The 17,651-nt window shown below is 31.7% G+C and overlaps 1 protein-coding gene across 8 annotated transcripts in view; it reads left to right on the forward strand.

Moving 5' to 3' along the window:
* Positions 1 to 17,651, forward strand: part of Rab3 (RAS oncogene family member Rab3) — a 131,809-nt gene that overhangs the window by 43,483 nt on the left and 70,675 nt on the right. Inside the window, exon 1 of one of the 8 annotated variants that reach the window (XM_072525281.1) lies at positions 10,532 to 10,624. The exons of 6 other annotated variants lie outside the window; for them this stretch is intronic. In XM_072525281.1, the coding sequence (XP_072381382.1) occupies positions 10,577 to 10,624 (48 nt within the window). In that variant the 5' untranslated portion in view covers positions 10,532 to 10,576. Of the gene's footprint in view, positions 1 to 10,531; positions 10,625 to 17,651 lie in introns of those variants that run through there. One more of the 8 variants, XM_072525286.1, reaches the window with a different exon arrangement.

Below are 17,651 nucleotides of genomic sequence, written 5' to 3' on the forward strand. Positions count from 1 at the left end.
ACCTTAGATGCGATGCCATGATTAAGTAAAAAGTCAGTTTGTAGTCAGATTCTAGCCATATTCGATAGTCTTTATTTTCGTTATCTACCAATTCAATTCAAATGTACTTCATGTGACGTCAGGCGTACCCTAAGGAGCTCACTGTTCACCCTTGTTATTTAATATATTTGTGAAAGATGTATCAGAATGTTTTAGAAACTGTGATTTTCTGATATTTGCAAATGACCTGAATTTATTTAAACCTGCACTATTTAAAACAATACTGGTGTATTATCTGGCTTTACTTCTTTATGAATATCATTTAAACTTAACAATAAAGTGTAATTTGAACCCAATAAATAATATAACCTTCCTAAATAATTAATAAATGATGGATGTTCATGGGGTGTAAAAAATAAAACAAGGGTACATTCAAATTAACTTTTATTTTATTAAATTTACAAAACAAATAAATTTTTTGCACATTAATAAACATTGCACAAATTTTGCACAAAAATAACGAGCTTATTTTTAAAAATTTTAAACTGTTTGTCGTTGTGTAGTGTAATGTAATGTACAATTTTATGTTTATGGCATTCTATGATTGTTATATAGGCCAAAATTGACGAAATGCCCCTGAAGATGCTCTAGGAAGAGAAAGTACTTGGGCAAGATTTAATTAATAAACTGTGCTCGATATCTGCCTTTATTTTATCAAAGTTCATTTATTCGAGAATTCAACCTTATATTAATTAATTAATATTTTGTTTTATTTATAATTAATATTTTAATTTCATTTAGTTTGTAAGCAATTACAGAGATTGATTTTTATACTGTATGTTAACATTTATTTTTTTTGTAAATGGGGGTAATCTCGTATATTAATAAACATAAAAATAGACTTATCTTATACACTTTAGCTTTTTCATACAGCACGAAATAAAATAAGTCTTGAAAAAAGAAAGAAGTCATATTAGAAAGCATAAAAACTTATTTTACTTAGTCAATTACAAAACTATAGTTATTAAGTTAAATTGTACACCTTCTTATATATTTTTATTTACTCTAACACAGCGTTTCCCAAACTGTGCTCCGCGGAGCACGGAGTGCAAGGAAATAGAAAATATAATAATAATAATAACGGATTTATTATGGCTGTCGCCGCTTATCCGCCCCCAATTTCCATCTTTTTCTGTCATATGCAGTTGCCTCTTCTAAGTCTCCTGCCGCCATTGCGTCATCAATATCGCTGCGCCAACTTCTCCGTGGTCGTCCTCTCTTTCTTCTTTCAGAAGGGATCCGTTCCAGTACTCTTCTAGGCCATCTATACTCTGGCATTCTTTTAACATGTCCGAACCAGATTAATTGTTTTTTTTTTCTATGTCATCATTGATATTTCGCTCCATTTTCATTTCGTTTCTTATTTGTTCGTTTCTAACTCTCTCCAGCTTCGATGTACCGCAGCTTTGTCTCAGATAATCCATTTCTGTCGTCATAAGTTTGTTTCTATTAGCTTTGGTGACGTCCCATACTTCCGAACCGTTAAGTGTAATACTTTGGACTATACTACCGTAAATGTGTTTTTTGGTTTCTCGTCAAATTGTTTTTTGCTAGAGAAGAGAGTTTAAGGCACGGGTCGCTGCTTTGCCCTTGTTTAGTCTTTCCCTGATTTCATCTGCGCTATTTCCCTTCTTGTTGAAAATGACCCCCAAATATTTGCAGGATTGCACGCCTTTGATTTTGTCGTCTTCCAAGACTAGATCACTTATTTCATCTGTTCCCACTGAGAGATATTCACATTTAGTCATATTCATGTTTAGACCTGCTACCTCATATTCTTCTTGCAGTTTACTTATCATATAGCTAAGATCGCAGCTGTCTTCGGCAATTACTACCTGGTCATCCGCAAAGAAAAGTGTATATAGCTTGTTTTCTTCCACCGTTATTCCCATGTTTCTACATTTTTTACTTACTTCACTAAGGATATGTCCAAATAGATTTTAAATAAGGTGGGTGACATACAGCAGCCTTGTCTTAGTTCCTTTGTTGTTTGAAAAGGGGAGGTGATTTCTTGTCCCATTTTAATTTTTGCAAAATAGAAAATATAATGGTTAATATTACTCTCCAACCAATATCTCTCGTTCTCTGTGGCACCTATATAGATTTCAGGTGCAATATGGTAAGTGATCCCTACAGAATTTCTGTTGTGAATAGTGCTCCTCGACCAAAAAACTTTGGGAAACGCTGCTCTAACACATTTGTTTTCTTTTAGAAAATAAACATAAGCTACTTTATTTTTAATATGAAATATACTGGTGCTTTATAAATAAAAATGTCCCTAGACTTATTGAGTTATTGATTTTTGCTAAAACTAGATATCAAAGGCAATCAGATAAACGAACGTCAGGGTCACGTTAAGAACTTACAATAACAAATAAAATGAACCAAGTATTTAGACATGTAATTTAAAAATACTAAACCGAAATAAATAACCTATTTGTCGTCGAGTAAAAGCTTTCAAATAAATTATGGATGAAACTAAATGCGCTATACAGAAGGTCCTTAAGTAATTGTACAAAAAGAAACAGTAGATTCGATACTTTAAAATATTACGATTTAAGCCAAATTGTATTAATAAAATGTTGATAATAAGAAAAATGTTAAAGTGCAAATTTAAAATTTTATTTTTCGAAATAACTTTTATGTTCGTAAACATTTTTGTATAAAAATTTACAACTGGGTACTTTTAAATATGAGAAATTATAATTTGCTGCACACTTTGATGTAACTGCTAGAGGGCACCACATATGCCTAATATGTGGCATAAATTTGGACTTAACTTTTTTGCTCTTCAAGTTACTGTCTGTATTTGTGACAAAAAATATTAAGAATACATTATTTTAACAAAAAAGGTATACCTGTTAATAAAGGAATGTTAACGAAGGAAAAATAGACAAAAACATCAATACTTCTGAATTTTGGTATAAAATACCTTTAACTAAAGTTGATAGTTAACGAAATATAAAGAAACTGTTGCAGTATTTATTTCTTCTTATAGTTGGTTGCGGATGTTTATGGGATTCTTATAGACACGTTATTTTAATGCGCTCCATACACCAAAATAAAACAGATTAAATTCTGGGCTACGTGGTGACTGTAATGTATAATGAATGAATACAGGGTGAGTCATGAGGAACTTTACATACTTCTACCCAATGTAGAGTCCCTCAGGGAGCATATCATGTGGCCACTAAAAAATGTCAACTCCTCTTCTTTATTAATTAACAGGGTGATTTGTGTAATTGACCATTTATTTCATTTTACTGTAGTGTTTATACGGCTCATTTGATTTTTTTAATTTTTGCATGATACAGTACACTACTATCAAGCATTCGACTAGTATTAGCTAAACTAAAAAATTCCAGGACTAGCTTTGGAAAAATTAATTTAGGGATTCGTATTAAATATTACACCCTGTATATATTTTTTTTAAAATGCAATAAGTGATTTTCAAACTACATAAATAGCCAATGAAAACGACATATGCGACAATGTTGTCGCACTTTTATCAAATTTTTAGTGAACGATCAAATCTTACCAAAAATAGAACAACCATAATGAAGTATCAAATTATAAGGTATTAATTTAAACAAATGTTATAAATTTCAAACATTTTAATTAAAATGAGTTCCTACAACATAATCTAATACGTAGAAAATTAACATCTTTACTGTCACTTTTTATTATCTCTACGATAGAATCAATTGTTTTTCAATTTTAAATTTTTACTCATAGATCGTATTGGGGCATTATTTTCGATAAATAATAAATTAAATTGATTAAAAAGTCAAACCTCTTGTATGTGTTAGTTTTTGTTGATTGTAAATGATTAAAATTTTATGTCAAATAATAATACATTGCATCAACTGTACTAAATAAAAATAAATCTAAAAAAGTTTAAAATGAAGGTTGGCGTTGACCGTTTGACGTTTCATGATATTTTATACCCATTGTCATTATTGTCATTATCAATTGTTATTTATGTGTACAAGAATACATATTTCTTCTGTCATATCTACGTTAAGTACATTGTGTTAGTTTTGGTAGAGCTTTTGTTACTTTCGTTCAAAATGCCACATCAGTTTTCGACCACAGAATATGCAGACATAATATTTGTTTATGGATTCTGTAATGGGAATGGTAGGGCTGCTAGTAGAGAATATCGCAGGAGATTTCCTAATCGTCGAACTCCCAGTCATCCAACATTTGGGTCAGTTTTTAATTATTTGCGAGAAAATGGCACTTTTCCTAGTGGAACAACAGAGCGACATGTAAATGAAGCGCAGGAAGATGACATTATGGACGCCGTTACTATGAACCCTACAATAAGCACTAGACAAGTAAGTCGAGAACTCAATGTTACTCAATCAAAAGTAAGTAGAGTCTTACAAAAAAATAATCCATACCCATATCACATTCAAATGGTTCAGCGACTTCATGCTGGAGATGAGATCGATAGGTTGGAATTTTGTAGATGGATTAACAATAATCGACCAACGCTATACAGGACACTATTTACAGATGAAGCCCAATTTACCAGAGACGGGATAAATAATTCACGAAATTCACATGTGTGGGCAGAAGAAAATCCCCATGCTATTCGAGAACGTCGTTCTCAGTTAAGGTTTTCGGTTAACGTGTGGATTGGTGTCATAAGTAACCAATTAGTAGGTCCTCACTTTTTTGATGGTCCTTTAACAGGGCAGGTCTATTTGAACTTTCTACAAAATATTTTGCCGAATTTGCTTGCCAACGCGAACGTTGCTATCCGAGGGATGTATTTTCAGCATGATGGGGCACCCCCACACTTTTTACTGGCAGTGAGACAACATCTCAATAATGTTTATGGCAACAGGTGGATAGGACGTGCAGGTCCTATTTCGTGGCCTTCAAGATCCCCTGATTTCAATCCCGTTGATTACCATATTCGGGGACAATTGAAGCAACTAGTTTACGCAGTGAATATTAATAACCGACAACAATTAATTGATAGAATTATACATTGTTGTAATACTATTAGAAACGATCCCCAGAGTATCCGTAATTCAATACGTCAATTAACAATTCGGCATAATCTTTTCCAGTTCTAATTTATGGGTTTATCATAACTATGTACATATTTTTAGTTTTTTTTTTAAATTGTTCTTCGTTATTGTTAGTAGTTACTGTTTTTTGTTGTGCAGTGACTCAGTTTATCATTTCAATTAAAATGTTTGAAATTTATAACATTTGTTTAAATTAATTACCTTATAATTTGATACTTCATTATGGTTGTTCTATTTTTGGTAAGATTTGATCGTTCACTAAAAATTTAATAAACGTGCGACAACATTGTCGCATAATGTCGTTTTCATTGGCTATTTATATAGTTTGAAAATCACTTATTGCATTTTAAAAAAAATATATACAGGGTGTAATATTTAATACGAATCTCTAAATTAATTTTTCCAAAGCCAGTCCTGGAATTTTTTAGTTTAGCTAATACCAGTCGAATGCTTGATAGTAGTGTACTGTATCATGCAAAAATTAAAAAAATCAAATGAGCCGTATAAACACTACAGTAAAATGAAATAAATGGTCAATTACACAAATCACCCTGTTAATTAATAAAGAAGAGGAGTTGACATTTTTTAGTGGCCACATGATATGCTCCCTGAGGGACTCTACATATGGTAGAAGTATGTAAAGTTCCTCATGACTCACCCTGTATATTGTTTTGGATACATATTTAAGTCTTATGGTGCATTATGGAACTACATCTTATTTATCGCAGAGATGGATTAATGTGTGAAACTGTGATGTATCTCGTTTATTGGTTACTTATATATACACACGAAATAACGTATTGATGACATTACTTATTTATATGATTACGTTACAGTTTACAAGTAACTATAATTACATTTCGAATAAATGGACTATTATGATTTAGTAACGAACTAATATTATGCTGGATTAAATTGCCTGTGTGTTTATCATATTTATAACAATATTGGTTATTAGGCCAACAATGATGTTATTGTAAAAATGCTGAGTCTTTAAGGTTAGATTTGTAGCAAAAGTATTATGAAACAAAACACATATACGATATTCAATACCTGTGCTCTAGTTTCTAATTGTCTTAATAAAAATGGGTAAACAATTTACGTTATAAATAATAAGCATACTTTTGGGATTTTTTGTGAATTAAATAATTATATCAACATCTCACCAGATTGCTAAGGGATATGACTACCACGACCAATCCAACGTTCAGAAAAGTTGTATTTAAGTATGTTCTCACTGCCCTCTTTTTAGAATGTGGTGGTGTACCATCTTGCATAAAGCACATATTTTGGGTTCTCAGAATTGTACAATAGAGAAAAAGCAATACAACGCCAGTATAGTATATTTGTAAACATGATGACGGCCAACGTCTGAATATGGACACGGCACCTAAAGAAGAAGATGAAAGCTACATTTTTACACCTATCAAAATTTCTTTTTTTGAAACTCTGTTAAATATTCTATCTATATTGGATTAAGCAATAAATTGAGCGTAATAAAAAATACATTTTACATTTTTTTGACGTTTGATAAATGACTTGCAGTTTGAGTTAATTAGTTTATACAGATCACGACATTGTTTTATTGACCATACAACATAGTGGCAATCGCTGTGACATGTTACGCGTTTCCACCTCTATATTCATTTCACAATAGATACGAATTGTAGTAATTCTCACATTGACATTAAAAATTTCAAACGAAGTTCTGAAAGAATAACCAAATAATTAATAAAATGCCTATTACGTTGTATACCGTCCAAGAAAAAGTGCAACTTGTAACATGGTACTTTCAGGGTCATTCGATCCGCGAAGTAATTGGTTAATTTATTGTTGTCTTCGTAACTAGACCCCCACCAAGTGTTACAATAGTTAAAAATACCATTAAACATTTTCAAACTTCGGGATGTGTAAACAGTTGTAAAAAGTCATGAAGGTAATGAACCACGTGTTAGACCTGTCGATAAGGAGTATCAAAACAGGGATATTGATATTTGTGCTTTTGTGGAAGCCAGTGAACCCTGCAATAGTTCTCGAAGCGAGTTTTCAAAAGGAATGGGTATCACTGTTTTAAGATACAACCAACACAAGAAGTGTTTCCGGAAGATAACTTTAGGCGGATGGAGTTTTGTGAATTTATGTTAGAGAACAGAATGAAAATGTACACTTTTTAAAAAATATTTTGTTTCTGACCAATCTTCATTTTCATTACATAAAAAACACAATCCATCCGTCGCAAGGTATTATTCTCGGAAAAATAAGCACCTCAGTGTTGAACGCAGCATCCGTAAAAGTTTGGACTGGAATGTTAGGCGACCGTATTGTCGGTTCATTTTTTATTGATGGAAACCTAAACGGACCCAAATATTTACAACTTTTACAGAATGAGACCACTCCGGCAGTTCGATACCTTCCCGTTAATTTTTAGAAGGTTTATCCAACAGGATGGGTGTTTGGCTCACAACTCAAGAGCAAGTATTATTTCCTCAATCAAACGTTTTCTGATCGACTAATAAGTACACGCGGTACAATTAAATGGCTCGCTGGATCCAGTGACTAAGCGCCTAACGATTTTTTTTTTGGGATTTTCTCAAAAGAAAACATTTATAGGCATCCGTTTGAAAAGGCCACAAACCTAGTCTAATTAAGGGCAAAAATACTTAATTTCTCTTTAAGCATTACACAAACCCTACTCCATAATATGAGGAGAGATCTGTATAATAGATTTGGTTACTGTTTAACACAAGGCGGAGCCCTTATTTCATTATTTTGTTTTCCTAATTTTTATTTTTTGTTAGGTACATTTTACGAAGTTTGTACGTTCTTAATTAGGTAGTATTTTTTATGTTTAGGTTTGGAAGAATTTTATTGTTTTTTTTATTTAAAAGTACAAACGATTTTTATTCTAATTTTTTTCTTCTTTCTTGTCTTATTGTTATCAGCTTTGTCCATAAAATTTATACAATTTTCAGTGAAAATAAAGCATATTACTTATTTACTTACTTATTTATTTGTATTGCTATTAAGGCTAAAAAATAACCAAAAATTAGTTTTAAAGCATTATAATAATTACAGTCTAGAGATGGGATTGCAATAAATCTTAATTCCTATGGTCAATAAAATAATGCCGTTATCTGTATACTTAATTAGATAAAGTTCAATAGAACTCTTCAGAGCAACGATATGTATAGTAAAGATAGTGATGATATCCAACCTTCGATTGGTAGACGGCGCTTAAAGAAGAAAATGTAGTTAATTGTAGATGTTGTATCTCTAACCTTCCATTGCTGACTTCTTCTTGTAGTATTGGTAACCAGAGCATGCTATATTCTGTTAAAAAGTTTGCTACATATTTTTATATATTGGGTAAGATGAAGGCTGCTCGTTTGATTTTTTTCTTTTTGCTGTATGTTTCTTTTATAACTATTAATGCATCTTTTCCTTGTACTCTGTGCTTATTGTTCTATAGTCGGTTCACAATTTGTTGATAGCTCACTACAAGTTTAACCCTAATTAGAAAACTAAAATACAGAGAGGATAGGTAATACAATATAATAGTAAAATTCAACCTAAAACTGACGGTTTAAGATGTTTTCGACTAACCCACCTTATATCTGAAGGAATACAATACCTTTTAATCCTATTACGAGTGTATTTTAAATGGTTAGAGATGTCCGATCAGTGGCGTAGAGTATATGATTAAAAAATTTATTTGAACTAAATAAATATATTTTTTAAATTGTACTTACGTAAATTGTATTTTTTAATAAAACTTATTTATTTTATTCAAAAATAAAAAGTTTCTTGCCATTTGTAAAAGATACATTTATTTAATTAAGGAAAAAGGCGCCAAATGTCGCCTGGCAAAATTTCCAATGTGTTTTAAATGTATCCATTACTTTCGAATCCGGAAAAAACTAATAAATATTTTGAAAAATTTAAACGCAGAATGAAAGATTACATTATTACTTAGGGCAGAAAGTCCCTGAAAACTTCTACAATGTTTATTTTAATACGTTATGTAACAGGGGTGAAAATAAAAGAGAAAATATAGTATAATTTTTAATTGAAAATTTTGCATGCAAAAGAAACTTTTTATTTATTCTAATAAATATTTCATTCTGCCTTTAAATTTTTTAAAAATGCTTTTTAGTTTTGTCAGGATTTAAAAAAAATGGATACATTGAAAACACATTGAACATTTTGAAAGGCGACATTTTGCGCCTTTCCCCTTTAATACCCTACGATTACAACTACTATTACTTACCTTTTATAATTACGATTAGAAAACTAATCAAATTCAAACTAAATAGGATCAACTTCAGAATCCGAGTCGTCTTGAGGGTTAATAATTAGCGGTTGTGTCTCTACGGTCACATCAATTATGTAATCCAGATTCTACATTTTTTGTTCTTCTTCTATTACATGTCTTACTGCATCTTTTCAGTTTTGTTTTGTAATATGTTGTAAAGACTCGTATAACAATTCACGTACAGCTTGTATTTTATATGAAGTATTTTTTCTAGCCACATAACTTTTCATTTGTGCCCAAATGAGTTCAATTGGATTTATTTCGCAGTGCTAGGGTGGAAGTCTAAAGACTGTGATGTTTCGCCTTTTCGCCATTTTGTCAACTACGTATTTCTTGAACTTAGATTTGTATTGCCGGGGAATTTTTAAAAGTTGTGCTTTTACCATTCCATCTTCCTAAGGCAGATACTTTTTCCGCAGCCAGTCAAGAATATCCTGTTTCTTCCACGCATTCGTTGGAAGTCTTTCTACTAGTCGTGAATGATAAGGTGCATTATCTAATACTATAATTGAATTTGGTGGTATGTGTTTAATCATCTGCTCAAAATACTCTTCGAAAACATTAGCTGTCATCTTCTCGTGATAGTCTTTTGTGCTTTTGGACTGAAATTCCAACAAACCATGCTTAACAAATCCTTTTTTACTGCCAATGTGAGAAATTATTAATCTACTGCCTTTACCAGAAGGTGGAGAGATACCAGTAGACCAACCTTCCATTAAGGCTTGCCTGGAGCTTAATATATTTTTATCTGACCAAATTTTTTTTAGAGTATGACCTGAGTTTACCCAAGTCTCATCCTGGTAGAAGATGGGCCTTCCTTCAGCCCGGAATTTTCGTATAGCTCTTAGATCATTTCTTCTCCAACATATTATCTCCTGCCGGTCAATCAAAAGTGATTTTTTTTCTGATTTCTTCCACCGGAAATTTAATTCTTTTAAAACTTGCCACAATTTGGTTCGTCCGATATGAGGCAAATCAGGGTTGTCTGTTACTTCTTGTAAAATTTTGTTTAGGTTTGGTATTTCTTTTTTGAAAAAAAATCCATGAATTTTCCTTCGAATACCATTTTGGGCAAATTCATCAATTTCAATAGGCTTTTTCCCTCTCTTTACAGAGAGTCTTCTCTCTGGTAAATAGAAAGATGCACTGACTGTACGCAACAGTACCGGTGTAAAACTTTATGATGAAGCCATCACAAACAATCCAACAAAACGAGCACGAGCGAAAGGTACGTATATGTTCGTAGGTATATGAATATATACGTATGAATATTCGAGACGCTAATTACTGCCGTAGACGCACAAGCACCGACGAGCCGTAAATTACATGCGCTTAAAAACGTACTAAACAAAAAAATTGTTTTCGTTCGTAATAACTTCACCCTTTCAAGTTAAGTTTCGAATATAATTATATTATAAAAAATCTGGGGAATTCCATCCTAATTATCTTGCAACGAATAGTACCTTCGGATATGAATTCCAGGTTTTCTAGTAAAGTGATTAAACGCGAAGATTAGTATTGAAATATCCAAAGAAATAAGGTATTCTTATTTACAAAATTGTTAATGGTTAAATTCTTATTTTTATTAATATAATATAATAATCAACATTAGTCGTGAAAGTTTTAATTGTTTTTTTTGCTAAATATATTAGTATTAAAATATTATCAATATTATATATAACAGTATTAAAACATTATATTATTATTTAATGAATAAACACCTTAGGAACGCCTATGATTTACGACCGTTTTATGAGTTTGAGGCACATTTCGTGCTCTTAACAATTTGTGAACGAAGAATAGGCATGCTTGCATATCTAAGATCTGTCGAAGTCGCTGTTTTTAATGTACGTCTCATGCTCATTTTTGCTACCACTAAAGAGTCTTGAGATATTTTCCAAATAAAAATTATTGTTGCATTTACAAAAATATTTTACATACATATGTAGTTCTTTGATCTCTTCTGTGTGTTGTTTGGTTCGATTTTGGAAAGAATAGAACTCAGTGTATCGGTTGTTTTGAATGTTTTTTTGATGTTACCTTTATTTCCTACCCTTTTTAATTTTTCTGATAAACCCTTTACAAATGGCGTTTTTGTTATCTTCAAATCCCTTCTCGTGAGTCGTTTTATCCATCGAACCATTTTCTAAGCATTTCCTCATATTTTTTATTGCCAAACTTTGTTCGCACTAAGAGAGATCACATGATATAAAGCAAAAACAAATTTGTAGAATTTATTTTTAAAATCACTAAAATTGGAACGATATATACTTTTTTTAGTAAGGCAAATTTTGACAAAAACATATTAATAAACAAGAAAAAATAAGACACAAACTTACCACGAATCAATCACACATAAACACATAACCTACAATAAAACTATTATTTCGCGACGATCTGTATGACGGACCGGTAGAATTCTCAGTATCACTTCCACAAGGTCCCGCAACATAATGAAAATACTGACTACAGCGCCGTTTATCTCAATCCTATTATAATACAATAATACAATATACTCGGTACAGGCTCAATCAAATTTAGAAAACTTCTTCTGCTCCTTCGATGTTAGAAATGCATTCAAAACTCTACAGTAGAAAGAGATGATGCGTGTATGGGAGAAGGGAGAGTATCCTTACTGTATTTATATATCTTTAACGTACTACAATATTACTTTTATTACTAAGTAATTTACTAATTTTACTACTAAGTAAAACTATTTATATGGACTAACATCTTATAAATTCTTGAATTTCTTAGCACATAAACTCCTAATGTGACAAAAATACTTTGTCACAACCTCCCTTTTATCGACATCTCTTTCTAAATAGGTGGAACACTCTAGGGACTGGTAATACCCTTAGTTTTGTACATTGCTGTTTCATCCTTTGTTCTGTGACATTCGGTAAAATCTGAAGTTCTTTGAAGTGCTCGAAACTTGTAATTTTAAAAGGTAGCTATACCCACCCGCCGGCTTCTTTCGTTCCGTGATCATTATATTCTAAAAGCAAAGTTGAATTTTAAAGAAAAAGTTATGTCTGATGTTTCATTACACTTCGATTAGAAAGAGATACAAAGCAATTAAGTATGATTTCACTTTAACCCATTTCTTCCCAGTGGTGCTTTTTCGAATCTTAGTTTGCGATTTTTTCTTAATAACAGCATTTTGAAATATCAGACTTTGACTCGAATTTTGGTTTGTACATTTCTGACTCATTTTTTGGTAATATTGACGATTAAATCAATGTTTAAACAAGTATTCCCTAAAATTAAACCGACAATATTATGAAAATCATTTTTTTTTATAAACTTTGATTTGGAGAAGGTTTTAATTTTAAATTTTAAATCATTCCATCTAATCATTTTATTTTGACCTAATTAGTTGTACAAGCTGAACCAAGTAAGCAAGCAAGCAACTCAATTAAACGCTGCCTGTGAGACATCTTCACCGCTTAGAATTACGTTCGGGTGTAACAATGCATTGGAGCAAAGTGTATTGATTCGTTTTAAACAGGGATCCCTCCACCGCTCTCCAATATTTCAGATCATCCCTTTCTCCCCTATAGCACTGTGATGCGCGATAGGTACACAACTATCAGCCAAATTCTCTTCATGTAGAAGTCCTGAGTAGTAGAACTCCAACAGGGTAACCTATCCGATTAAAAATTCAGGCAAGCGTTAGTCGCTTTTTTCCTGCTATCTTCATGTGACTTATCCACGAAACTAAAATTGCTTAATTGGCCCTCAAGTCTCCCGTTTCAGCTGTGCCCAGTTTGGCCACTGAGTGCTTAAGGGTTTGGGCCCTACGTGCCCGGATTTTTGTGCTTTTGTTTATATTTTTTGTTGGCTTTCGCCGGTTTTTGTTAATAGTTTTTATAATTTTTTTGGTGACCGAAGCCGTTTTTTGGGTTTTTATTATTTTTATTTGTAGGATGTCCTTAAACACAAAATCATAGTTAGTGCATATATATATATATATATATATATATATATATATATATATATATATATATATATATATATTATTGTGATATTTAAAGTCTTGGTGCGCCAAGCAATAATTAGCTAATTAATTTTTTGATTAATTAAAATTATTTAAATGATATGATTATGACTCTATCACAATTTTTAATTCTTTTATCTCAGGGTTAAATTCGTGCTTCAATATCTATGCTATTACATGTGAAAGGTAAGGTCCAAAGAATACCGGAATAATAAAAAACACATATGATCTAACACTATATATTGAAATAAAAATAATGAAATAATTCACACTCAAAAGTTTTCAATAAACAAATCTCATATAATGATTCTCAAAATTTTGTTCTACGTACGTGAACAATCAAAATTAATGGTACAAACAATATTAATTGAAATCTCAAAATCCCAAACTATTCTAACTCTCCTAATCAAAATATTTATATCCTTTCTAAATTAAGTGTAAAAATTGTGTTATCAATAAAAGAAAAAACTGCTGACAACAAAATTATCTCTCTCTGATGATGAGTGGTCCAAATCCTTGTTCCTTGTAGACTATATTATCTCCTCTCAACCGCTCCCTATGTAATCAGCAATCTTACAACAGATTGTTGCAAGTATATCGTCCTTAATGATCTCCTTCAAAAGCACAAATCATTCAAATTATGATAGCCTTTCTCCACTCGATAAACTGAATCTCTCGTTGGCCCGAGTGAAAAATGACTCTTGGAATATCTTCTCTTTACGATAAACTGAATCTCTCGTTGGCCTGAACAGTGACTCTTGGAATATAAGTAGAAAAATATGACTTACAATATTTTGATGCTTCATCTTCTGTCAGATACACTAACTCCACAAAAACTCACTAACATTCAACACTACTGCTTGCTACTTCTCGGGAACCGCCAGAGAACAATCACTGTTCGTCTTACAGACTTGGAAAACCAACTCATTATCTTTTCTCTCTCCTAAATCTAGCTAAACTTTCCTTCCTACATACCTATCCCACCTTTTTCAATCTCCGCCAATCAAAACTCGTCACAATTCCCCCATTTTTTCATTTCGATAACAAACAAATTTTTACCTATAATTATAAATTTCCTAAAACTTATTTACAAATAATATTTTTCTATAATTCTTAAAAACTAACAAAAACCTCTTTCTAAAATCTCTTCTATTGTCTTTAATCACTGCATTAATGTATTTGAAAAACCCGGTTCAATTGTCTTTGGATTTTACTTAAAATTATGCGGGTCACTCAAGTATAACAAAGAAATAATTTATGCATAGCTTACATTTTGTTTAGTACAGGTAATCCAAGAATTTAATAACTTTCCTTCTTCGAAATGTTTGTTGGTTATTATCATACTTATCTGAATTATTTTAATGTTTTTGAACTTTGAAATATTTTAATCAACCCAATATTTTTCTCGATTTTACATATCATAACAATATATATATATATATATATATATATATATATATATATATATATATATATATATATATATATGTATATAAATCATTTTACCTTGGCCTACACTATGCTGCGCTTGTCCACGTTGTTATAGAACTACGAACTATTCATTTTTGTGTGATGTTGTTGTTGTTTTCTTTTCTCTACGGTGATTTTCGCTTTCTCTCTGGTATATTTATTGATTTTCTCTCTGGTATTTATTTTGTTTTTATTCCACTAGTAGTTGTTTGGGTTGTTTGTGCTTCCATCGGTGGAAAGCTTCGTATCTCATGATCTCTTGCATTATATGCCTTTGGTGGTTTTTCAGTTCCGTGAATTTTGTCCTGGCTTTATCTTTTATTATCTCAGTCACTCTGATTTGTTGTAATTCTCTAGATAAGAATCTTTCAGCAGCGTAGTTCGCTACATTGGATGCCTCTTTTAGGCTGCTGTTATATGTTGCTTGTATTCTTGTGTCCCCATGCGAAAGATACGTATGTTAGTATAAGTAGAATTATACTATTTATTAATCTTTTTTTTTTTTCATCCTAAGTTTACTTTTTCTTGCTACAAGTCAACCTATTGCCCCTTTTGTCATGTTTTCTTTTTGTATTATGGCATCTACGTGATTTTTGAATGTCGATCCTAGATATCCTAGTTATCCATGGTGACTCCTAGGTCAGTTCTTCCTCTGGTTGTTGCTGTCTCTTTTTGAAAAGTACTGCTTGTGTTTTTTCTGCGTTAAGGGCGATTTTCCATCTTAAACTTTACTCTTCGATCCTTTTTGCAGGTTATTTACCGCTATGTCTATATTTCGATGTTTGGCCGCTATCGCTATGTCGCATGTCGTCGGCATATAGGCTCAGTAGAGTTTCTGGTGTTCTTGGAACGTTGGCTGTGTATATTGTGTACAGCAGAGGTGACAGTACCACTCCCTGTGGTACTTTAGCTTCCGTGGTTCCGATATCGGACAGGACTTGTCCTATACGAACTGTGAAACTCCGGTTACTCAAGTACGAAGAGATTAGTCTCGTCATTGCTTCGCTGTATCCGTATCCTCTTATTTTGTATATTAGTCCTTTATGCCAGACTCTGTCATAAGCTTTACTTGCGTTTAGGAAGGCAGCTCCTGTATATTGTCTATCGTTGAATTCAGCTGCTATGTACTTTGTTAATCTGAGTACTTAAGAGTTGAAAAGAAAAACAATCTATCTGAGGACATCATAGATAATCTTATCGAGAATGTTGTAGCAGGTATAACTATATCAAGAGTTATGTCACCGCAATTCTGATTCACACTACAACCGTATTGTCTGTGAAAGAACAGACGAAAACCGCGGAAACCACAACGCACTATACATATTATATATTAGACAAGTTATTTAATTGTATTTTATATTAAATACCTAAATTATAACAATCTAATAAAATCAACTTGAAAACCAATTAGAAACTAACACGTTTGGATCTAAATTCCTTATCGTTAACAATTTGCGATTTTTTCAGTTATAAATAGTTTTATTTATTCATTTTCTGCAGCACATGTTAGGGCATGTACTTATATTAGCTGTAGTTTGTGTCTTTGCGATACTTAAAGGGCTACATAGATATATCCATATCTGAAGTTGAATTTACTTTTATAATTTGGTTTTTGATATTTTTACTCACTAATATTGCTGCTCCGCCTAGTGCGAGTCTTTATCTCTGTTGTTCTGATATAAGACATGACCTGCATTTATGGCGAGAAGTAAAAACTTCTACGGAGACGAACGACCTCTTCTATTATTAGAAGAAGATCACAAGAAACCAAAAATGCAAACAAAATGTGATATTTTGGTAGCACATACAATTAAAACAAATGTTAACAGTTTAAGAAAATAAATATGATTAAAAAGATCCACAAGGAAAATAATTCCTGCAGCTGGCTGTATACCACGTATCACAAAAAGAGGTTAAATCTTTGTAAATGGGTATATATTTAAAAAAACCCTTAAAAGGGCTACATCAAAAACACGAACGTTTTCGGAACAACAGTTCCATCATCAGGTTAAAAATACCTAAAATAAGTATAAAGCATTTAATTAAAGCAAACGTGGTTTAAAATTTTGACTAAGGTTAAAAAAGCAAAATGGTTATACTTACAGGTTCACATGCCTGCGCCACCAAAATATTAGGGTAAAAACCCTTTAAAATATATAAAGTTACCAAATATTGCACATAATGTTATTATTATTAGATGTTTAATATTTTAATTAAATTTTACTTCAGGTAACATACACCCATGCTTTAAGTGAGTTCCAGCGTCCGGAGAGTAAACCTCTTCAAACGGACTTCAGCTGGTAACTGATTGACAAGATACCCATGAACGGTGTCGAAAACAAAATGTCAATGTACCATGAAACAATATTAGTTAAACATAGCATTACTACAGCCAAAAGATTCAAAACTTTGATGATGTTAAAAATGAGCAATCCAGGTGTTGGGATTTAAAAATTTTTTAATTATTTAATTGTGGATATAAAAGTTGTAAAATTACTGAAGTTGTTAAAGGTCATGTTTAAGAGAATGACGTATGCATTAGGCAGCTTATGTTACTTTTTGTCGTATGGAGTGGGTCTAAAAAGTGTAATTTGTGACAAATTAGCTTAGATATATGGAATTGTCCTTTTATGTTGCTCACATCTAGGACAAGGTAAAATTGAATAGTATATATTTGTAGCTAATATAAGACTTCGTATTTAAATGAATTTGTTTAATACTGCTCGTATGGTAAAAAGGTTAATATAAGTTAGTCTAATAAATTGAAAAAAGGGTTAGAAATCTT

This window comes from Diabrotica undecimpunctata, chromosome 3, assembly GCF_040954645.1.
Source record: "Diabrotica undecimpunctata isolate CICGRU chromosome 3, icDiaUnde3, whole genome shotgun sequence".
In the NCBI taxonomy this organism is placed as follows: Eukaryota; Metazoa; Arthropoda; class Insecta; order Coleoptera; family Chrysomelidae; genus Diabrotica; species Diabrotica undecimpunctata.